Source organism: Mytilus californianus, unplaced genomic scaffold (assembly GCF_021869535.1).
Source record: "Mytilus californianus isolate M0D057914Y unplaced genomic scaffold, xbMytCali1.0.p SCAF_2, whole genome shotgun sequence".
In the NCBI taxonomy this organism is placed as follows: Eukaryota; Metazoa; Mollusca; class Bivalvia; order Mytilida; family Mytilidae; genus Mytilus; species Mytilus californianus.
The window spans coordinates 6,112,993-6,138,292 of NW_026262668.1; the positions used below are offsets into that span (position 1 = coordinate 6,112,993).

At 31.8% G+C, this 25,300-nt stretch overlaps 1 protein-coding gene across 1 annotated transcript in view; it reads left to right on the forward strand.

Annotated features, from left to right (window-relative positions):
* LOC127729160 (E3 ubiquitin-protein ligase DCST1-like) overlaps nucleotides 1-21,184 on the forward strand; it is a 33,041-nt gene extending 11,857 nt beyond the window's left edge. The window contains exons 5-16 of the mRNA XM_052236834.1: nucleotides 35-172; nucleotides 1,354-1,487; nucleotides 3,447-3,601; nucleotides 7,461-7,560; nucleotides 8,716-8,811; nucleotides 10,317-10,443; nucleotides 12,429-12,545; nucleotides 15,364-15,506; nucleotides 15,980-16,093; nucleotides 16,784-16,969; nucleotides 17,819-17,915; nucleotides 19,879-21,184. Coding sequence (XP_052092794.1) covers nucleotides 35-172; nucleotides 1,354-1,487; nucleotides 3,447-3,601; nucleotides 7,461-7,560; nucleotides 8,716-8,811; nucleotides 10,317-10,443; nucleotides 12,429-12,545; nucleotides 15,364-15,506; nucleotides 15,980-16,093; nucleotides 16,784-16,969; nucleotides 17,819-17,908 — 1,400 coding nt within the window. The 3' untranslated portion in view covers nucleotides 17,909-17,915; nucleotides 19,879-21,184. The remainder of the gene's footprint in view (nucleotides 1-34; nucleotides 173-1,353; nucleotides 1,488-3,446; nucleotides 3,602-7,460; nucleotides 7,561-8,715; nucleotides 8,812-10,316; nucleotides 10,444-12,428; nucleotides 12,546-15,363; nucleotides 15,507-15,979; nucleotides 16,094-16,783; nucleotides 16,970-17,818; nucleotides 17,916-19,878) is intronic.
* Nucleotides 21,185-25,300: the final 4,116 nt, after the last annotated feature.

Below are 25,300 nucleotides of genomic sequence, written 5' to 3' on the forward strand. Positions count from 1 at the left end.
TTTATCTATTTATATGTATGATTTTTTCTGAAAGATGTGTGGAATGAAGGTGTCCTAAGATGTAGAGATAAATTCAAAGATCTAGAAAAACGATGTCTCAAAACCATACCATTCATAGGATACCTATTATGTTTGCCAATGAAAATGACATTCTTTTGTGAGATTATAAGATGTAAGTACGGTTATTATTTGTGCTTGCAAGGTCGATGTAATCATGACTTGTTAAAATGCTTACAAAACAAATTTTTTAACCTGACCTTTATTTTAGGCCGGTTGACCAAACGATATTTTAAAATTAAGGCGACAGTAGCGTACCGATGTTCAAATCTCATAAATATATCCAGAACACGATGAGGAGACAAATCAAGTTAACAAACAAAAACCGATAGATCGCACAAACTTCAAGAAGGAGCGAGAAAACAGTCATGGCTGGTACTTGACGTTCAGATAATTATAGAATACGAGAATACTCTTTATTTTCTTGACGACAAACTATACGTTATTTTTAATTGCAAATTAAGGGATCCTTTTTTTTTTAAATTGAAGCTATAAAAAATTACCTTTGAATTACTGCCTGCCCTTTAATGTTATATTTAAATTCCAAGTCTATTTCTAGAACCTGGAACAATGTTTAATTCCAACGGATCTGATATATATGTCGTAACTTTAAAAATAATAAAAGATATTTGGATAGAGGAATATTGGGAAAATATCTTACACACAACCTTTACAAAAATCATCAGCAACATCACCAAATAATTGATAAACTTCATCTATCCAACATAGATCTTTATTTTATAATATGTCATTACCAATATTATTCTGATTGAAAATACACTTCAAGAAAAGAGGTCTCAATTTCACTTTCGTAATAATTGTGGTAAAATATCTACAAATTTGAAAAAAAATAATATTCATTTTTACCATCTTATACGATTGATTAATATAAGCATATGTCAATCTTTGTCAATAGCCACGTGCGGGGTTGAACTTAAAATCTCGGTGTTGACAGGCTAGTGATATACAAGATGACATACTTAGATCACTCGGCCATCGAAGTCCGGACTCCCCCATTTTTCATGACAATCAAAACCCTACCTTTTATTTTGTCTATGAAATGATTTTAAATGATGATATTTTAGATGCTGAAATTTTACAATGAGAATATGTTTTTATATGAAATCTTAGTTTGCTAACGTTACGTTTTGTAACAGTTTGTTTGCTTCTATCAAACCTAGTAAAAACTGAGAAACAAACACAACTGTCAATATTTAGTTAAGAACAAACACTTTATCTAATTAGTAATACATGTATTATTTTTTTTTGCGCTCTAACATTCACATATATTTGCAGTGATTCCAGGTGCTGCCGGCATGGACTGTGATTCTATGGATGTAGTAGAACCCGGATTTGGAGAGACGTATGTAGCTTCTGAAGATATGGTGAACGTGATGGATGAAAACTTTGAAGTCAATTTACAGTATAAGGTCTATTTATTAAATAAATTCTCTTTAACTGGTTCACATCAAATATCTTCCTTATTCTTTTAAAAAAAAAGACGTCCTTACATTATAGGAAATTGATGATATTTTGAGTCAATCAGTTTTAGGAATATTGCAACATATTCCCTTTAAAAGAAATAACATACACCGCTTTCGTGTTAGATAACGGCTGTGGTTTTCAAAAAGATTATTTTTTGGCCATGGTGATGTTTTTATTTGACTTTTTGATTGCCCTCTTGGTATCTTCACTATAAAATTGGACAAGTCAAGTACGAAGATGAAGAGCATTGAGGACCCTAAATTCCGAAAGCTTTTGCCAAATACAACTAAGACACACCATAGAAATGTGTAAAAAAAATTGAAGTTTATTGTTTGCCACACGCTAAGTAACAAAGATTACTTCATGTGGAATTTCATTATTCTAGTTAATATTTACTCAAATGAACAAACATGTTTAATGCTATGACATATTTTCCAGCCATCAATGTAAAATAATAAAACGAGTAGGAAACAGTGTTTTCAATTTTTAATGTATATCTTAATCTTATTATGCCGAATAAATAAATGTATTCGTGTTTTTTTTTTTCATGTTTATTGTGGAGTTGTAAATACATTTTATTAAATTCCGAAGAACTTTAGAACTCTGGAAGTCACGATACATACTGAAATATTGAAATTTCACCCCTTAATCATCGTAAAATGCAGGAATCCCGCGTGTATCGTTCGCTTTTAACCTATTTTCTCTCTAAAGGCAGACTTTTTCCTATTTTTTATCAACATAATTCTGATCAAATAATTTTACAACAGATTGAAAGATTTATTTTTTCATATTGTGGTACTTTGGACAACAGTATGAGCTGTTATGATTGGCTTTTTATTTTGTAGAAAAGCATGATTGTAGTTAATAATGACAATAAACTTCCTTATATTTGTAAAAATAAATAATTATATATGGATAGAAGAGAATAAGAATTTAAAATTTTAAAATGATATTTAGATGTTCAGTAAATTTTATAACTTTACAGGAATTTCTGAGTGCATTTAAGTTTTGGATTTTCAAATATTTTGATCCATTTGTGTTACAGACACACATTTCGTTATTCTATTAAGTTGTTTTGCGTACTGTCCTAAATTATTTTAGTTATTCGTTGTTATTCTGTGGTTAACACAATTAATGTACTATTATATTATTTATTTATGTATTTATCTGTCTTTAGTGTTTTTGCATTTATTTGTACTCTGTTCCCGTCATGTAATGTTGTCATTTTAGCGGTATATTTAACATTGCCATAAAGCGCGGAGGTTTGGCTAGCCACAAAACCAGGTTCAACCCACCATTTTTTCTTAAAATGTCCTGTACCAAGTCAGGAATATGGCAGTTGTTATCTAAAAGTTCGTTTCTATGAATGTTGCATTGATGTTTGTTTTTTGTTCAACTTCTGTGTTCTGTTATTTCGTTGTTTTCCTCTTATAGTTGATGTGTTTCCCTCGGTTTTAGTTTGTAACCCGGATTTGTTTTCTCTCAATCGATTTATGACATTTTAATAGCGGTATACTACTGTTGCCTTTATTTGACACCCAGGTGAAGAAATCTTAATGGTCGTAGTGCATTCTGGTGCAATAAATTCCTTTTATATATGATGAGGGTTTTTTTTTGTGCCGTTAAATAATTTAAAGTGACATAATATGCTTGAAGTCACGCCATTAGTTAGAGGAAATAATTAAAATTAAAATTTACCAGTGTTCCACAGTAAAAAAAAAGTTGCAATTGAGAAGTGAAAAATGCACATTAGAAATAAAAGAAGACAAGAAATTGAGCTTTATACTGAATTAAGATACAGCAAAACGATCGTTTTTATAATTACTTACCCTTTTTTCTTTCTGTTTACATAATAAAACATTTTAAAAGATTATTTGAAGTACGTCTATAATATTCCATTACAGCTTGTTCAATCAAAAGAAGGCCTTGACTACACATCTGTTGAGGAGATACGTAAAGGAACGATGCATGAATTTAAGCAACGAGAGCAGTTAATTGACATGTTTAAGAAGCTGTTAAAATGTCTCCTTGGATTTACTTTTCTACGAGTTATTTACAGGTATCTCTTTAAATCTTTTTTACTTTTAGATCACTTTTCATCAATTATTTTCATCTAATGGCTTAAAAATGAAAACAACACGTTATAAATTTCATGCGTCTGAAGCGCGTTTCTGGATTTACCGTCGTCAGGAACGATCAATAACGAATATTTAAAAGGCTAGGATGTATAAGAATCGAAAGAGTTGAAGAGCGATATGATCAAAGTAACCTTAAAACAAAAATAAAAATCCATCTACGGTCAACTTTTCCGTAGGGAATTGAGACCTTAGTTTCATTATAATTTCAAAATTTATAAAAGGATAATTTTAGAAAGGTTTGTTATAAATCATGTCAGTACCGAAGTACCGACTACTGAGCAGATGATACCCTCGGAGACTGATACTCCACCAGCAGAGGTATCGACCCATTGCTGTAAAAAATGAAAACAACACGTTATGAATTGCATACGTCCGAAGCTGTGTCTACCTTCATCAGGAACGCTCAAACCCAAATACTGTAGATTCTTTATTTTTCGTGGGATACCAATTTTTGTAGATTTCGTGGGTACAAGTGAACCACAAGTGAACCACGAATTTTAATGTTCATCGAAGTAAAAATTGTCTATAGGCTTGTATGCAGACTTTGCCAAATCCACGAAATCAGATACTAGTAGTCACAAAAATACAATTTTTCCTTTAACCACGAAAATGATACCAACGAAAATAAATGAATCCACAGTATTTGAAGGCCAAAGATGTATAAGAACCGAAGTGTCAAATATCAAAATATCAAATTCACTTTGTCAATATGTGATCAAAGTTCCAGGTTCCTGATTTTCTTGTTGACATTTATCTGAGCATGATATACGTACGTAACAGAATGCGTAATCCTCGCCGTTTCGTTAGAACAAAGATTCCAGATTGAACCAATTTGAAGGGATTGTTCTCATGCTATTCACATCATTTATTCTTTATAATGATCACAGAAATCACTTTATTCGTCTGTATGTCCAAAAGAAAGGATTTTGGATAGCAACTTGATTTTTTGAAAGGTTTCGTAACTCCTGACCAAATTTCTTACTGAGGAAGCCCCTAAAAAGGTTTTTTTTCTGTAATTTAGTGCCCTGGAAAAATATTCCTCCTTTTAATCATTTTAAACATACATGAAATTGATTTTTAAAAAAGGAAGGAGAATCCAACTATAAAACTATGTATTTATTCAGATTTTCAACTTCCTTTCTCGTAAATACTATTTCTTAGCTTCAAAAGCAGAATATGCTAACCCTTTCAGAGCACCTGAGATCAATACGTTTTGGCAGTGTTTGTGTAGCTCAGTCTTAAGTTTTCTATTTTGTGTTTTGTTGACAGTTATTTGTTTTATGGTCGTTTTCGAAAAGTGATTTTAGAATATTCGATGGACATGTCGGCACCCTTGATTTCGTTATTTTTAAGCTTATCCGACTTTTTTTATTTAATAGCATTAACAATTTGCCAAGGAATCCAATCTTTTCCTTGATTAATTTCATTGAATATTCAACTAAATGTCTGTAAAATCTTGTTAATTTTGCTATCTATATAGTGCTAACGTTTCTTTACAACACATATTCATCTCTTAAACTTCTTGGCCAACATCATCTTTGGGGTATCTAGTTTGAAAAAAGTGTCAGTTGAATTGTTTGGACGCCACAACGATTTTCAATGTGACTTCATGGATCCGTTTAAGAAGAAATCAGGTAGAAAAGGCAACTCGAGCTGACGGAAATTTCAACAATTAATTTTGTAAGCCGATTTTGGAGTCAAACATTTTTAAATTAAAAGTTGCGTTTGCATTGATAAAAATGAAGTTAGATTATAAATGTTGTACATGGTACCAGAAATGGTAAGCAACATGATTATTTTTTGGTAAAATCAGACATGAGGAGTCATTTCGGAAAATATTAAAGTTATCTGATATATACAGATATTTACATGTCTCGATATTGATACAGTTGTAAAAATTGATATCATTTTTTGCTTACATAGCTCTTCAACTGTTTCGGTTGTTATATATCCATGGCTTTCAAATATTCGGCTTTGAGCGTTCTCAATTAAAGTAAATCCAGAAAAGCGCGTCGGACGCATGAAATCTATGAAGTGTTGTTTTGATATTTTAAAGCACTGGGTTGATACCACTGCTAGCTAGTGAACTATAAGTCCCAGAGTGTATCATCAGCTCAGTAGTCAGTACTTCGGTACTGACATGATTTATAACAAACCTTTCTTAACTTGTCCTGTTATTAATTTAAAAATTGATACTAAGGTTTCAACTCCTCAGGCAAATTTGACCATAAATGGATTTGGCTATTATTTGTATATCCTTTTTAATCATATAGCACTTCAACTATTTCGGTTTTCATACATCCTTGACTTACACATATTCGGCTTTGTGAGTTCCTAGTGAAGGTAAATCGAGAAAAGCGCTTAAAACGCATAAAATTTATAAAGAGTTGTTTAAATATTTTGTTTTTGTTGTACAGTTTATTCTTATATTGTGCTATAATGGCCTAGTGTTATCTTTCCTCGTCAGTAGAATCTAGAACACAGTACATGATATATTAGGCATGAAGATTGAATTGATTGCAGATTCGTCTCAAATTTAGCCCAACAATGTTAGATCTTCAAATTTGCGTTAGCAAATTTTTGTGTTTCCCTCAGCGGGATTCGAACCCTTGTGTCTGTGACATCGTGTCAACACCGCCTGCACCATTTAAAGCGCCCTATGCCACTTGACCACCTAGGCTACATAAAAATAAAGTTTTCGGTGGACGATGTAATACTTTTCCTCGTCGGCTTTATCTAGGGTTGTAACACAGTACATGACGAATATCAAATGAATATTTCTGTGACTGCATCTTACGATCCTTTACGATAGATAATTTAGCTAATCTGCAATCAACTCTATCTTCATGCCTAATACCGGTATATCATGTACTGTGTTACAACTCTAGATTCTACTGACGAAGAAAGGTAACACTAGGCCACCGAAAGCTGAATTTTTAGTTCAGTCTAGGTGACCGAGTGGTCTAGAGCGCTGGACACAGTGCAGGCGGTGTTTTGTCGAGATCTCAATAGCATAAGTTCGAATCCCTGCGAGGGAAGAACAAAAGTTTGCTTCAGCAAATTTGCAGATTTAACATTGTTGTGCTGATATTTAGAGTAATTATGTATACATATAACTTATTTGGGAAATATATATATAGCAAAAGTAAATAAATACGGAGTACAGAATGTATATATCAAAATTTGTAATTCGCAAAGACTACATTTCACATCAAATAATAACAATTCGTTAAAATAATGTCACTAGCGCTTTCATGCCTTCTGCCAATCTTCAGGCGACGATTGAACAATGTCCTTGACGACACTACCGTTGGTAACGTCCTGTACCAAGTCAGGAAAATGGCCATTGTTATATTATAGTTCGTTTCTGTGTGTGTTACATTTTAATGTTGTGTTTTTGTTGTGTCGTTGTTCTCCTCTTATATTTGATGCGTTTCCCTCAGTTTTAGTTTGTAACCCGGATTTGTTTTTATCTCTATCGATTTATGAGTTTTCGAACAACGGTATACTACTGTTGTCTTTATTCATTATGTTATAATAATAATAAGGGGAGATAAATATAACGTGTTTACGTAGACCCGTTTAATTTTAGCTGAACAACCTTTATAAAGTGTGCTTCTTTTGCCAGTCTTTTATATTTATTAGATTCGTTCATTTTATAGACGTATTTCCGTTCTATAAAATGAACGAATCTAATTAAATGGTGATATGCTTAATAAGCATAGAAAAAAACCTACGATCGTGTTGGATATATGATTAGATTTATGTTTTTTTTTCCAGCTCTTACAAATATAACAAAAAATATTTGTCGGACTTCAACTTTGACAATGTTTACATCTCAGACTACTTTAAACATATTGACAACAGAAGGAAAGCACAGGTACTTTATATCATACTAAATAATTTGCATAAATGTTAATTATTACAATATACATATAAACATACTCTCAGAGTTGGTAAAATCACTCGAAACTAGGTAAGACATGCGCAGTAGTGATATATATGTAGTATAAATATAGAAAATTGAATATTTTAATCAACAAAAAAAATTTTTTAAAAATATCTGTATCATATACCCAAGCGCCTGTGTATGCAATATCTAAAAGAAGGCAGTTTTTCTTTTATTTTGAAATGAAGAAAACGTTTGTTTTCAATTCTGCCTGACATATTATTTTGCTAAATAAATCTAATTTTTTTTTTTTTTTTGTCATTTTTTGGGGTATTATTTTGTTTATAAATAAACGATAGTGTGAAGATAAACATTTATATATTTATACTAACGTATGTTAACTTTGTTATTTTGTTTATCATCGTCATGCAATGATTTTTCCTAAATCAATTATTGTAGATATTTTTTTGAACAAATAAGTTAGGTCGGCTAAATTATGTATTAACTCGAGTTTTAAAGTGCTATATAAACAAAAAAATAAGCAATTATCCAACAAAGTTACTTTGAATATGCTGCAAAAAGTTTTTTTTTCCTTTTCTTTATGTTTGGTAAGATGATTGTACTTTTTTTTTTTAATTAACACACTCTTTTTTTCAAAATAATTCATGGTTTTTGTACTATATGAATGGATAGATTTATATTCAACGCCAAGTGGCAAATACCAATTGCATATCAAGACGAGAAAAACATAATGTCGAACCGACCAGTCTTTGCGCTAAAAGACGTTTTCTTAGCCAAGGATCAGCAAAAATCAATTTTCAAGTATGCGGTTTGATCCGACCGCAGATTCCAGGAAGTTTTGTAAGTCGATCTCGGCTGTAATAAAAAAAAAATTGGGGTATACAATTACCGTTGTTAGTTTGATATGAAAAAAAGTGTTTTGTGTTGGTAGCTCAATGTAGGAGAATTTTTCATCTTTTCAATCTTAGATTGTCGATTAGAACTGCTAGAGTGACAATGGTGGTATTGAATATTATATATTATTTACAATTATGATTAATATTTGTTTTCCATTCAATGTCCGTTCAATCCTTGTATGGTCTGAAGTTTGTATATTTAAGATTTTTTACAACCCTTACCTTGCAGGAAAAACGTGGATTATTACCACTAAAAAAGTCAGAAATGAAGCGTTTGGTTTTCCCCTGGAGCTCAAAGCTCATGTCAGCGGAAAAGAAGAAATTGGTAATCATTTTGGTGGTCTAGTTTAACTGTATTTCAACATTTATTTAAGATAAAAAAAAAAGTTATATAAATAAATGTGAATAATTAACCTGTTCACATTATATGCATTCATGTACATTAAAGAAGCAAAGTAAAACAGCTTTCCAGCTGAAGCCCGCCTCCGGGTGCGATATTTTCTCGCTGTGTTGAAGACCCATTGGTGGCCTTCGGCTGTTTTCTTTTCTTAAGACGGGTTGTTGTCACTTTGACATATTCCCCTTTTCCATTCTCAATTTTATACATCTTTACATACATCATTTTCCGAGTATTTTGTCTTCTTCTTATTTGTTAGAATTTGTATTATTTTGCAATTAATACGTACAGGCAGGCAGATGACACGAAAGGGTTTGCAAGAAAAGGTACAAACAAATTACTATGTCTCAGTATAATCGAGTCACTGGTGTGAACGACATCATTTAGGCAATCTATTCATTGAATATGGTGGTACAATATTGAGACATTGGAATATGTCATTTGAATTAATCTTACTAGAATTTGAAATTACAGATACCTTATAAGCTTCAGAAAGTAAATCTCTGTATTTCTAGTAAGTTACAATAATTTTATACAGAAATAATAAACAATCTAGTAATGATACAGTTCCATAACGTACAAAAATATCCCGGGTATTAACAGGGAGCCAGATAGAATAACCACAACGAAGTATTATAAATGTTTAATATAAAACTGACAATCCGAATTGAAAGTTAGTAGGTGTAATGGGAAGCATACAATGAATTCCAATTTACGACATAAGCATATCATGCATATCTAACCAACATAATATTACGCAAGAACAACCAGCGCTTGAGTGATCTAATACATTGATTTTTGTTTTAGATTTTAGTGAAGCAAATATCTTGCAAAAAGTTATAATTCCTCCTTAATACTACTACATAACAACCTTACCCTTGGTATCTTCCGCCTCTCTTTCGACAATAATCAAAAAGTTAAATTCAAATGACCTCAATTCCTATCAAAATTTACGCGAGTACACGACAATTTAGCTCGATGAAAAACCGGACCGCCTTTACAAAAACAACTTGGACCGTCTAATCTATACAGACATGGCAGACTGTCCTACAGACCATGAATGGCTGGTGTATTATTTATTCAATTTAAATACATGTATTGACGAGAACTTGGATGTCTGTGGGGACAACTGAGAATGGAAATAAGAAAACTTTATCAACAATGAGCAAAACACACACGGTGTCATATATATATACGTGAAAATATATGGTATACACAAAAAGAATGTATATTCATATTGCATGGACCATTAACGACATTCGATCTCAGTCAGTATAACATACATGTACTTTGCGATGCAAATGGTGCATCGACTCATCTAAACACGATTATCAAATAACATATAACATATTTTAGATTTAGTCCATTATCTGATAAAAGTGGGTTTTTTTATGTTAAATAGTTTTAATATCATTTTATTCTATCATTTAAAGTCTAAAGGAACCTTCATGATATTGATGCGATGTTTTATTACTGGTATTGTCATATACTCTGACTACCTCCTGTTTACTGTGATGGATATCATACGACGTCATAGCAGAGTTGATTATGCGCAGTTTGGTAAGATAGTGTAATTACCGTCAATTGTAACATTTGGTTTCTCAATTCAGTAATTTCTACAAAAACAAAAGTTCTAAGTTTGATACAATGCTTATCACAAACTGTCCTTTTTGTTAATTGCCTCTTAATTGCATTTTCTCAATATATTCAAACAGCCTTGACATACTTAAACTTGTCTCCTGGGTGTTTCTGGTGCATGTAAATTCATATAGTATCTACGTAGGTAGGCAATTCGATATATTTGAATATGATTACCGTCTCCGGAGTAGATTGTTTAAAGAGTTGAGCGATACACAGTCTTCGGAGTGAATGATGTCTGTTACATAATTGGATGAAATTACTTACTCAAATACGTTGATTGATTGAGACAATTTGTAAACGTTTTCCAATCCAACAGGGTTATCGGGGTTAAACTCTGCATTTTTAGTACTTTCCATATTTCAATAAAACCTGGCTCAATTAACGCGATTTTATTATTCGTAGATTGATGAAATATATCTTTTAAATAGAAAAATGTATATTGGAATTCGAAATCTACGCTTAGAAACCATGTAAAACATTGTGTCCAATATGTTAATTTTTCAAATTAACCTTTTAGAGCTTCATATTTTTCCTGATAGAACTCAAATTAAGTATTAAATCATTGGTTCAATACAGTCTCGCATTACAAGATTTTTGTATTATATTGCTTGAGTGTCAAATATGATAACATTATGTATCAATTGAAAACTTGTTTAGTAACATCTTGTATACAAATTGTTGAAAAAAACTAAACATTTAAAAACAACTCATCGACTTGTGTTATCTTTCGTATCTTTAATAAATATTTTTTTTAATATAACCATTAGAGTAAAAAACAGGAATCTGATGTTCAGTAGTTGTCGTTTGTTGATGTGGTTCATAAGTGTTTCTCGTTTCTCGTTTTTTATATTTTTATATAGATTAGACCGTTGGTTTTCCCGTTTGAATGGTTTTACACTAGTAATTTTTGGGGCCTTTTATAGCTTGCTGTTCGGTGTGAGCCAAGACTCCGTGTTGAAGACCGTACTTTGACCTATAATGGTTTACTTTTATAAATTTTTACTTGGATGGAGATTTGTCTCATTGGCACTCATACCACATCTTCTTATATCTATTTATTTTAAATTTGGCATCATATTAACATATTCTCATCCTGATAATCATATATACCAGCAGAAATAATGTATAATCGGGAGACAATTTTGACGAAGTAGAATTCTGTCTGTAATTGAAAGGCGTACATTAATAACGTTGCAGTTTTCTTTCTGATTTGCTTCTTATACATGGAGTTCTGTGTTTAAGAACATTTTGGTTCTGAGATAATATATGAATACCTTATTTGAAAAAAATACACCTATTTCAACTCTTTACTTTGTCGATTAATAACTTCAGATGTCAAATACTTGTTTCTTCATCGAAAAAGGACAAATTTAATTAGCAAATGATATAATAAGAAAAAGCCCAGTTAGGGCCTTCCAGAAAAGTGGAAGAAAATAAGATTTTGTCATAGAATTTCAAGCTTACTATGGATTCATTATCATTCGTGGGATACTAGTTTTCGTGGAATTCATGGGTATTCGTTAACCACGACTTTAATGTTTAACAAATTACAAATGTTCTATAGGCTTGTATAAAGACTTTGGCAAAACTATGAATTCAAATATCCACTGATTAAAAGTACTATCCACGAAAATTGGTACAGATGAAAATAAAAGAATCCACAATGTTGAATTTTAAATACTGATGTCAACCTTATATTCAGTACATTGATATATATATATTCCTTGCTTGGTATAACAATCGCAATTTTGAAAGTATTTTTATGAATTTAAACAGGAAAAGAAAATACTAATCGTTGTGAATTTTATGCCGCGTGTCATAATAAAAGCTTTGCTTAATTTTAATTAAAGGCTTGTGTACAAAGGTCATGATATCAGCGTGATTCAATTATTAATTCATTGCAGGAAAACATCATATTGTGGTACGAGTTTTCGGCAAGGGCTTCATGTCCAATATTGTGAGGATGTTCATTAAAAGTTTTGATGCAAAGCACGAAATTGATGAAGTCAGTACTAACTATGGTAAGTTTATCTTTAAGAATAAAACTTGAATATGTAATTTCATCCAATTGTGTCCTATAATCTGGCGTGAGATTTCTGACAGTAGGATAGGCATGGGGCATGATACATGCAAGTCAAAAGACTGTCAACTGTCGACGCATCTGACCTTTCTCCGTTTGATATCAATGCTATTCCCTCACGGTTGTTTTTCGACATTTAGAAAGAGTGTGGCTTTGCATGGTGAGAGTTGCATGTATATCAAGAGAAGCTTATCATGTTGACTGACCTGGTCTGGCTTCTTTTGGAGTTTGATTGTTACATTGATGAGTCTCTTCTAAATTGGTTTACGAGAGTTCAACATCGGTAAACTATTGTCGTCTTAATTTGAACATCGGTAAACTATTGTCATCTTGATTTGAACATCGGTAAACTATTGCCGTCTTAATTTGAACATCGGTAGACTATTGTCGTCTTAATTTGAACATCGGTAAACTATTGTCGTCTTAAATTGAACATCGGTAAACTATTGTCGTCTTAATTTAAGCATCGGTAAACTATTGTCGTCTTAATTTGAACATCGGTAAACTATTGTCGTCTTATTTTGAACATCGGTAAACTATTGTCGTCTTAATTTGAACATCGGTAAACTACTGCCAATTCTTATTTGACACTTAACGTGAACTGCTAGTCGTCCACAGTGCAACCGGAGTCTTAAGTTAGAGGCACTGAATATGTGATAGCAAAGTCTTCAATTTACAAAATTTGTTAACGATATTAGGGTTGAAGTGCATGTTAGCAAATTTTTCATCTTATAATAATCGTGTCAACATTATAAATCAGGGAAACAGGTTAAAGACCCGTTTGTTCGACAGAACAGTTAAGTATAACAAGGTTTCTGAAATCACTCATTATCTGTATGATATTTGGTTATGTAGCTCATCTGTAAGGATCATGTGCTCTTTTCACATCTCATGGCGTCCGTCGTCGTCGTTGTCTGTCGTAGTCCGACTCAGACCGTTGAATTTTACAAAAACATTTCTCTGAAATTACTAAGCCAATTGGCAAAATTTGTTGACAATCATCCTTACCCATTGTGTAGCATCACCACCGTATATAGGTACACTCGAAGCGGTGGAAAAAAAAGTAAGGTTGAATTCTTATTTTATAAGAACTCTTAATTATATTCTACGTATTGCTGACAAGTAAAGATTTGTGATACTGATTCCTAATACTAGTAATGTAGCTACAATTTAGGGCTAATATGATCCTTAATTGGCTTTCTCTCCCCCGAAATCGTCAGAATCGGTCCGCGTGGTGCCTGTTCAATGTGACGAGTTCAAACTTTTTAAAACACATTTATCCTTCAAGTATTCATTTGAAGTTTTTGTAGAACAAAGTTATATCATATTCAAGCTTGAACAACACTGTATTTCGAAATAAACTACTGTTTTCAGGGAAATTCATGCGAATAAAGCCGATAAATTGTACGGCGAATAATTTTTACTGTACGGGGAATAGAATAGATACTTTTTGTTGTCATTGTTTCTTTGCTTTGGGGTAACCTATATCCGGTGGTGATGCTATACACTGTTACGTGTCTAGTTTGATAACCGCTTGCTAACCAAAATGGTTAAAAAAAGAAGACAGGGGTTTAAATTCAATTGTTGCTCATTATTGTGTATGTTTGTAAAACCGTTATAGAGAAAAACTGACAGAGCCGAAAAGTTATACATGTCAAGATGTACGTACCGTCCATTTTGACTAAAATTGTAAGACGACTCCTTATTGGAGAGATAAGCCTTGCATGACGATTTACACATATTAATTTTATGACTTAAATCGTCAGTCGACTCCTCGTAGAAGTTATTGCTCTTGAATGACGAATAAACCCATTTTTTCTGCAGAAACTATAGTAGATAAAATCATCATAGATACCAGGATTAAAATTGTGAACGCCAGTCGCAAGTAATATATTCCTGTGATAGAAAATCCTTAGTATTTCAAAATTTAAAAAATTTGTAAACAGTTAATTTATAGTTAAGACCACCATAGCAATGGATAGAGAGACAACTGTGAATAGCAAAAGTAATCAGCAACATGAATTCTTCAAATAAAGGTGATATTGTCAGTTTACACCTCATAGAAGTTATTTTCCATTGAATTAATATTTTACCCATTTTTTGCGGGTTTTTAGTAGAGACAATAGGAGAAAGAAACTAGCCAAAATAATCAACTAAGAAGTAAAACTGTCAATTATTGTCAGTCGACGTTTTATAAGAGTAATTGCCCTCAAATGATGATGCGACCTCTTTTGTTTTGTGGAAACATTCATAGTTGATACAGAGAAAAATGAACAGCTGAAATGATTAGCAGGACAAGATTTACAAATAAATTCAATGTGAGATCGTCAATTGACTCCTTACAGGTGTTGTTGATCCAATTTTTTTTATCTTTGTTTAATGTTTTCAAAACTATAATGGATTGACTAAACTTGGGTCAACAAAAATTATAATCAAGACAAGTTTTGGCCCGCACATTTTTCATTAAAGAAAATCAATGTAATGCAAAAATGCCAGGGGAGCGATACAGGCTTCATTGAGCCTCTAGCTTCTGTAATCGAAAGAGAATCTGTATGATGCAGCATTTTTTTGAAATATTTTGGAAATAACCATATACCATAGGAATAGACTTTGTTTGTATCACAGCTCTTCATTATAACAGTTCCTATAATGTCTTAAGCGAGAAACGAAGTACTCGAAACTTACAACAAAATAGATATATTTAGACTTAATACATTTAAAAGAATTTGAACAAATTTCATACGATCATATTTTTCCAGAATGCCTTCCAAGACCAGTAAGCATGGATAATAAATATATATTTTACATCTATGGAAGTTTTGCGGCAGTTTGGTTATTGATGATAGTAGAATCCTATGGACTCAGGATTAGACGTCTTGTTGCCGCATTCTTCTTTAGAAAGGTACTTTTATACAATAAGCAAGGACAGAGTTCATTTAATTGTCAAAAACAATATGACAGTTAGCACCGAAAAAAAGATGAAAATCACAATAATTTTGTTTTTATGTTGTCCTATGTATAAAATTATGTCAACAGCGCTTTTTGAGTTTCCTTGTTAGAAAACTGGGTTAATTTGCACAAAGTGTATGAATAACCATTTTCTGAACTTAATTTGAATTTCAAAGCCTTTAAAAACAATTCTAAAAATAAGATAGATCAGAAAATTGTTTTATGTCTTATGTCTACCGGACAAATTTTAAATTAATTGTGCATTTATTTTTCATTTATGTGTGTTCGGTGGTGAGTAGTCAATAAAATCTTGTACAAGTATTATCAAAATTTGATTTTTTCAATCAAGCTTTGATTATGGAGTTTAGAAAGATATGTATGCATATTTGACTGTAGTGGTTAAGTGAAACATATTTTATTCAACAGAGAGAGAAGGCTAGGATTTTGTATCTGTTTAATGATTTGTACAAAAAGAGAGATGGCTATGCACGACATATGAGACATGAAGTGAGGAGAATGGCCAGAAAGAAAACTTTATCGGTAAGTTATCACACTTCAAAAAGTAAAACCTAAATAGACGTAAAACTCGTCGAAGTTATAAGTATAGCAAAAACACAAATGTTAATTTGATTATATTTAGAGTATTTAATATAAAAATGAGGAGATGTGGTATATTCACTAGTGACTAAATGACATAGATGCAAGCTTGTTTAACGAATCGCAACCTACCAATACATAATTGGTAGATATATAATAGAGAATTATTGATACTCCACGTACCTAATGTTATATATATCTAGATTTAGAAAACTAGAATTTTTTTCAAGAATGTAAGACTCAACTTTGATTAGGAAGAAAAACAACTTACATTTGAGTTATTTCCTAATTCACTTTTAAAATATAATGTGTTTTATTTTGTTGCTTTTGTGTTTTTCCTAACAGGGATTGAAGATCAAGCACTGTGCACGTGCAACCTAATATAATCACAAATGAATACAATTAAACAAATTGATTTCCTGTTCTGTATATTTTTTTATGATCTGCACCGTATTTTTATCACAAACAAAATTACAACTAATTAGATGAATTTACATACTTATGAATGCACGACAAATATATAATTTGTGATGAACTCACGTACATAGGTACTTGGAACAGGACTATTCTTTAGTAACATCTCTGGGTTTTTTCTTACACGCAACATTTTTTCTCCCTTTTTTAACTTTGTAGAACAAAACGAGTTTATTAGGAAGTTTTCGTAAGGAATTCCCATCACTTTGCGGTTGGTTGAAAAGGTTTCAGTCAGGCAAGGAAACCTGTTTAATCTGTGGCGAACCCGAGTCTAAAAGTTTTATGAGGTGTAGAACAAAGGGATGTCCATTCGGGTATTGTGTTGAATGTTGGAAAGATGTAAAGGTAAGTAATAACAATTTTTCTGTACCAGGTGCGCATTTTGACAATAGATGTCTCTTCAGTGACGCTCAAGGCCTAAATATTTGAAAATCCAAAACTTATTAAAAAATGAAGAGCTTTTTTATGCACCAAAAAGGACATACAGTAAAGCCAAAGCCGAGAAAGGAATGAGAGCTCTGCATGAGGGAGATAAATTCCTTAATTTTTAAAAATTTTGAAATTTTGAAACATCAAATTTTGAAAAATTGTAAATATGATTAGATTTAATTAGAATCAGGATTGACTGCTTACACTTGGGAGAAAGTTGCATAATACCCTTACTTACATGACTACTTAATTCCTTTTAAATCAGATCGAAATGTATGAAATTATCTGCATTTCAAGCGCTGTGTCCGAATTTTGAAGTCAATAGCTTGGAAAGCCTTAGATCTATTAACACATATGGGGCATTATAAAAAAAAAATGACATAATTAAAAAGAAAGATTTAAAGTGATCAAGATGAGCAACCAACAACATTTGCATGAACTATGTTAGGTTTTTACTCAAGACAGAGGACGAAAAAGCAGACTAAATAATATGAGTAAACCAAACCGTTGTGAAATTGGTCCTTTTAGTTTATATCATAATAAAAGTACCTAATGTCAATTAAATGGTGTAAGGAATATAAGTATTATGAGTATTGTCAGTCTTTGTCGATTTTCCATATTAATATTATTTTTATTTCATGAGACATGAATAGGAACACAAAAGCATACATCGTACACCCTTTTATAATTAAGACATGTGAAAAATTGAAATAACAATTAGTTGACACGATCAAAATAAATCTGGTTCTAACACTGCCTTTGCAGTTTCGATGCTATGCATGTATGTATGAAGATTTCGACGACAGTGATCTGACTGAAGATGAATCTGAGAGTTCTGGGGAAGAGGAAGTTTGAGACACAGGTTAGATTGTTAACAATATCTAGAGTAATGTCTCCCTAGAAGGTGTCTATCTAGAGTAATGTCTCCCTAGAAGGTGTCTATCTAGAGTAATGTCTCCCTAGAAGGTGTCTAGGGAAGAGGAAGTTTGAGAGATAGGTTAGATTGTTTAAAATATCTATAGTGGTGTCTCCATAGCAAGCGTCTCATTATATTTTCAGTCACTGGACCCAAAATGTGATCATTAATTCATAAGTACTAAATCGAACGTTGTATTTCAAAGATAGCTAATGTATATTTATAAGATCAGAAAAATCCCCCAATACACACACTTACATGACCAGACATACACACACACACGTTGAAGAGCGCCTAACAAACACCGATTGTTCCTTTATTTCTTGACAGTGTTTTTTGTTTTGCCTGTATGTTTTCTAGTTCACTATTTAAGATATTTTATGTATTTACGCCTACTTTCCTTGTCAGTTTAAAACAGCAAGACACACCAAGCCCATTTAAAGACAATAAAATATCTGGAATTTTAGCCCATTTAAAGACAATAAAAATATCTGAAATTTTAATACAAACACTTTTACTGATAATGCTCAGCGTTTCTTTGCTTATATTCAGATTAATTCAATAACCTACTTAAGTAAATAATTTTAATTGTTTTATTATATTTATGTTATACAGTAAGTGGATATTTTGCAAATAGGTGGGTTTAAAATAAAAACTTAGCAAAACAAAATTGTGTTTATTTCAATTTGCATATATTTTGTGAAGTCGTTTATAGTCCAAAGTGGAAGGAACTAAAAAGGTATATTTCAAGGACTCTGGGGTAAGTTTTTTAAAATACGGTAAAAAAAAATCTGATGGTTTTTTACACAACATACAGAAATTAAATACACTGTATACTGATTTAAACAGAATCAGATTGCTGGAATCTAATTTGATGCATATTAAAACTTATAGCTCTGTATAAATGGAATTCGTTAATAAATTAAAGGATATTTATAGTAACTGTATTGAATTATGATTAAATAAAAAAAATATAAATATGATTACTTATTCTTTTTTTTTTCACCTTCCTATCCAAATAAAGTTGCAAAATCAAAAATACGTTACAGCAATGTATTGGTTGGTATATACTTATTTTCAAATATACTTGACATGAAATATGTAATTAAATATCTTTAAACTGATTTGTTCTGAAAATGAAAACGTTCGAAATAACTGCGAATAAAATCATTTGATCATGATAAATGTAAGGATGTAAATATAAGGAGATGTGATATGATTGCCAAGCGAATTCAAACGAGAAATACAACGACCAGATCTTTGATTAAACAATAAACGAAAAAAAAATACCGCAGACAACAAACAACGACTTTTACTGCATTACAGTCTTCTGACTAGGGACAGGTGCATCTAGAACTTTGGCGGTGTTAAAACTATAAAATCGGTTAGAAAGGGTTTTATTCATCAGTTTAGCACGAAGCACGCAACAAAACCGGTGCACAATTTCAGAAATTAAGGTCAAGTTCAAAAAGTCATGTATTTATATAAGTGAGTTTCTATCTGTGGAAATACAAATTTAGAGGATGGCCTTTATTCCGTATATTTTTAATGCTGAACCACTCATCGGTATTTTAGAATGTTTATCTATTCATTACTTGAAGAAGAAAAAACGTTAAAGATACGTAAAATGGGTGTTCATAATTACTTGGTCTAGAATTCATGGTTGCAAAATTTCGTTTTGGTCATACACTCGACTTTTTTTATGATACAATATATATAGTTACTACAACCAGCCATTGAGTACTTTATTTATGTAGTTGTCTTTTCATGTAAAAATAAACCAAACAGTTGGGATAAGTTATACTTATAGATAAAGCACTTGTTTTAAAACACAATTTGACTTATTACACCTATATATATAGATCTAAAACAATATGCATAATGTAACGTAAAAGTATTTATTTTTTAGATGAAAATGTCCGATGAAGAAAGATTTAGAGATGAAGAAGAGAAGCCAGTTAATATAAAGACTACACTCAATATGACATTACTGAGTTTTGGAAGTGCTCTGTTTGTCAACTATATTGCTGAGATTGTACAATTATCAGACCACTTAAATGTACCAAACAAACACATTGCCGTCATTGGAGCAATAGTACTGTCATCAGCAGCAATAACAATGATATTGTTGTATTCACTGGCGTATATGTTTACAAAAAGAGGACACGAACAGAAAACTATGGTTTTGTTTGTTGTAGCTTTTTCATGCTTGAGTATTGCAATTAGTGCTCTAGGTATTGTCATTGCTTCTACAGACTAATATCTTTGTTGTAGCTTTTCCGTGCTTGAGTATAGAAATTTGTGCTCTGGGTATTGTAATTGCTGCTACAGACATATCTTTGTGATATTATTTTAGTGCTTGAGTATAGCAGTAAGTTATGGGTATTGTTATTGTTGTATTAAATGTATTTACTCTGGTTGTAATGTGTATGTTGATTAACAATTATATGGTTATATTTTGTAGTATTATAGCAGTAAAACAGAAGTGCTTTTCTTTTTCTTTTTTTCTTCTATAGTTTATAGCAAGAAGACAATCGCCCCCTCCCCTTTTTGCAGAAAAAAAACTATTTATCGAAAATTTAAAAAAATGAAAATGAAAGAAGACACTGGCAAACTAACTTCTAGACTCTTAGACTATAGAAAAATTTCCTGTATGTCATTGTTATTTTTTTCCCCACTGTATCATTGGAATAATTTGAGATTTGGGGTACAAATCGAAGTGACAGCAACCAATTGAGACCAAAAAACAAAGTATCTTTGAAGTCAACATGCAGTCCTCAACCATTACCAGGTGTCTGTACAACAGGTTCTAACTGACCTCGAGTCTTGAATAGTTGTGAAGGAATTTTACAGAGAGTATCAAAGGTCTGCTATCAACACAACATTTTCAAAATAACAAAAAAAAATAAGATATGTTTAAAAACAACCCCGGCTCGTGAATTGGGACGGCCACATAGAAAGTGTTTGGGGGGGGGGATTATTCTCTGTGATTGGAACATCAGGTTTCCTTTAAATTCCTTTTTTCTTTCTTTTTTTGTGCTTTTTTTGTTTGTTTTGTTTGTGGTGTGAGGGAAAGGGGATTTTACTGATGCTTTTTTTTTTATAATAAATCAATAAAAACAATTATTCCCTTAACAAATTGTTTTTTTAATTCCTTTTACTGTAATTATTTTACAGCAATCTTTCAGTCCATAATCATTTTATTTCTGGTGTCTATCTGTAAAGAAATTCAATGTAAATCAATAGTTAGTTATATGATCCAAAAAAAAATATACATGGAGTAATATATCGATATGAATTTACTCTTTATATAGTATCATGAAATATAGAAAAGCAATATATTCAAATGACTGTTTTCTTGGAAATATCAAATGTTCTGACATATAGTTATTTTGAAAAATTGAGGGTTAAGTGACTTTATAAAGAGTAAACATCAGTAATTGTATTGTCAATCTTTATGTTGAAATGTTAAGGGCATACGATACAGTAGAGATCCCTCGTTGATTTTTTCTTTAAATTTTGGTAGAAGGTCAATTTCGATGTGTACTTTTGATATATGCAAAGAAAAATATACCTTCATGACTTACTTTTTGAGATAATTTGGTTCGAAATTTGCATATTTGAAGGAAATACCCTGAAATTTCATAAATAAGGACTTTTAAGGAAAGTACCAATACTTTTGAACGAACAGTCATAATTTAACCGGGTTTTTTGTAAAATGTTTCCTTGATCTATGGCATCAGCATGTTGTAACAAGTTAACGGTTGAAATTAATAATTATATCCTAAATTCTTTTAATACAAGTGAAATAAAGGAGTTGAAAATATTTTTGCGTCTACACTGAAGTGCAGAAAAAATTCTATCGTTGATTTTTTCTTAAAATTTTGGCGGAGCGTTCTTGAAACAGAACTTGATCGATTGCAAAAGAAAAAACTGGGGGTCCATGTGCTTGTTTTTTTCAATAAAAGCGATAAACCTTAATTTTTATTGGCAAACGGGACGTTTGCCAATAAGGCGCCAAACTACGTTGGAATAAGTTTTATTTTCAACAACGTCGTGAAATCTTTCCCGCCGTTCACTATACTACGTTGTCAATTTCAGTGGTAGAGCCAATGTGTTTTTTTAAACCAATGATATTAATCATGAAAATTAATAAAGCTGGCTCCTCGTAAAATAGCATCATATTTGCCAAACCTTTATGAATTGTTTCGAAACTTGGATAGAAAAGGTATTCTAGTAAATTACTTTTAGAAAATAAATGTTCGGAAACAAAACAGATATATATAATAAAAAAAATAATAATTTGTATCTCTGTCCGACATTAGTCATACCATTCATGTAGACAACACAGCTTGAACATAGTAGTAATTATTCAAAAGGCCCCGACATCACAAAATGTGCAACAATTGTAAAGTAAGGGGGGGTGATATAAAAATAAGGACATTTGGTATGATTGCAAAAGAGACAACTATCAACCATAGTTAAAACGAAGAAGATAAACGCTATTAAAGGTCACCCTACGGCCTTCAACATAAAAAAAAAAGAAAAAGAAAATGCCACACCGTATAGTCAGCTTTAAAAAGCCCCGACATGAAAATGTGACATAATTCAAACAAGAAAACTTACGACCTACTCTATAGGCATTACATGAACACAAAATCATACCCACATTAAATCGGGTCAGCTTAGTCAATTACAGTGTAGTATAACATTTCATACAGCAGTCGATATTAGAGCATAAAATTTAATGATTCTGTATCAATAGATAAGTTACCTAAGCTTGTCTTCAGGGTATTTTTTTTTATTACGGTACATATAATCATTGAATTACTTGTCTGTATTATACCTTCAATCTAGGAGTGAGTGCAACCACATTGTTTGTCCGGTCCAACAAATATTTTGTTTATCTGAGAAACTACTTTACAAAAAGACTTCGTATTTGGTCAGTAACTTAACATCAATGAGTTGCAACTCTGGTCTGTCAAATACCTAATTCTTGTGTGCCGATTTTTCTCTCTCAATATGTACATAGAGGATATGCTTAGCACATCAACGGGTGCGTTTTTGTTTTTGGTCTATAATACGGGGCTTATAATTGAGTCATTTTAACTGATAATTCTTCTTCATACACTTATATATTCCACGGGTTAAATTCTAAAAATGCCGTTAAACTCTTTAATGGACCTTTTCAAAGTCAGAAACAGTAAGATGCGCTGTCATTATTTATTACGTTTTTTCGTCATTTTGTTGATAGTCTCTTTTAAATTTATCCGTACAATTCTCATTACGATTTAGAGTTAGCCAAATGGTGAAGTTACTATATAATTAATTATGTTTTTTTTTGTGTAGTTGGGTTTCTCTCTCATCGACGTCTTATGTTTTTCATATCTCTTATTAATTTCGTATATGAAATAACAGACATACAAAATTAAGAATGTGGATTTGATTTTTTCCCATTCGAAGTTAATATTGTTGACTTCCTTATTAATCATGAATAAATATAACAATTCTCGTGATTTGGCCGATTTTCATTGCAGGTACTTTTTTCAAATTCGCGCAATCGGGATTATGACGTCAGTGGATTTCCGCAAATGTGACTACATCTAAAGCGACGTCGCGAAATGTAATCGTTCTTATTAGAAACATCGCGAAATTTCAACTTTCTGATTAACAACGTCGCGAAAACAACACGAAAAGTTTTGAAAACGTTATTATCTGCCCCTGCTACTGTATCGTATGCCCTTAACCCTTTCGCTGCCAAACAAATTGTATACAAAACCCCTTCAATGCCAAAGCTTTTTTTGATTGTCTTTACGATTACGCAAATAACGTCGACGTCATAATACAGGTTTGATAGCGCCAAAAGATTTAAACTGAAAATTGGCGGGAATTCAACCTTTTAATAGTTTATTTTCATATTACCGACTTTTGACTCCGGAGTTAATAATATTTAGACAGGTTACCTACTCTATTGTAAGATATTCTGGTCCCCGTTCGCGTAAGAGCAACTAGATAAAGTAAATTCAGAGACATATATGTCTCTGGTAAAATCAAGCTTACAATTGGTAAAACTTTTTTTTTTGGAAGAGGGGGGGGGGGGGGGGGGGGGGGGGGAATAAACTGATTTATGTTTTCTATACATGACAAACTAATTTCACTGATTGTAAGCTTGACCCTACTTCTTTCAGTTGCTCTTACTTGAATAGAGACCACTGAGAAATGTCCTACCACAGAGAAGGTAACCTGTTTAAAAATCATATACTTCAGAGTCGAAAGTCGGTAATATGAAAAAGAACTATTGCAAATTAAGTTATCACTACTTATAAAAGAAAGTTTGTGATTATTCTTTATGAATAATTTCATTACATGAGCTTGGGATACAAAAGTCAAGATTCATATCATACAATCATTTATCAAGAAAGATTTTTTATTCATCAGCGTTACATCGTCTGCTGTGTTTCTTATGACATGTTTTATGAACAACTTTACGACAGAGAACACATATAATTATATATGTTTCGACCTTTTCCTGCCACCAGGGACATATCGTACAGAACATACAGAACAATCTTTTTCTTTTCGATCCGGCAATTTTCTCAAATGTTGGTTATTTCTTTCATCATTCAAGACCCCAAGAGAGGCACGATTTCTTGTCATATGATCTTCGGAAAATGTCATCAATGAATAATTGTATAAAATGGAGGCGAGATCTAACATTGTGAGAGTTCTCTTAATATAAAACTTCTATCGTACCTTAATATGAAAAATGATGTGTTCTTAATTCTTGACAGGCGTACAATAATTATTCACTGTAATTGTAATTTAAAATTTTATAATTGTTCACAAAGTTCTGAGGATTGTGTGCGCTTTTTTTTTTCTTTCTTTTTTTAATAAAGACTATTATGGAGGGATAATACGTCGAGAGAAGGGACAAAATAATAAATGAGTAAACACATGAACCGATCGAAGTTAGATTTTTTGTACCTCTTGTATCCAACCCCTTGATTTATTATTTCTGTTTAACTATTTGGCCTTTCCTATCGTATGCCGTATATATAAATATAGTCTCAAAAATTTGAAGGCAGTAAAGTTTTTTCATTAAAATTTATTCCATGCATAAAAATTCACTGGTGTTTTTTTAAAGGAACATGGGCTTAAAACTACCTGTTTGTTTTCCAGACAAACTTCTTCATTGAATGAATTGTTGAAAATCAGCATGAAATAGGCAATGGGTCTGGCATTTCTCGGCACCATTCTTTTATGTTCTACATTTCTAAAATTGTGTGTGATCCCTAACTTCGGCCGAAGGATAAACTCGAAACCACTTGAAG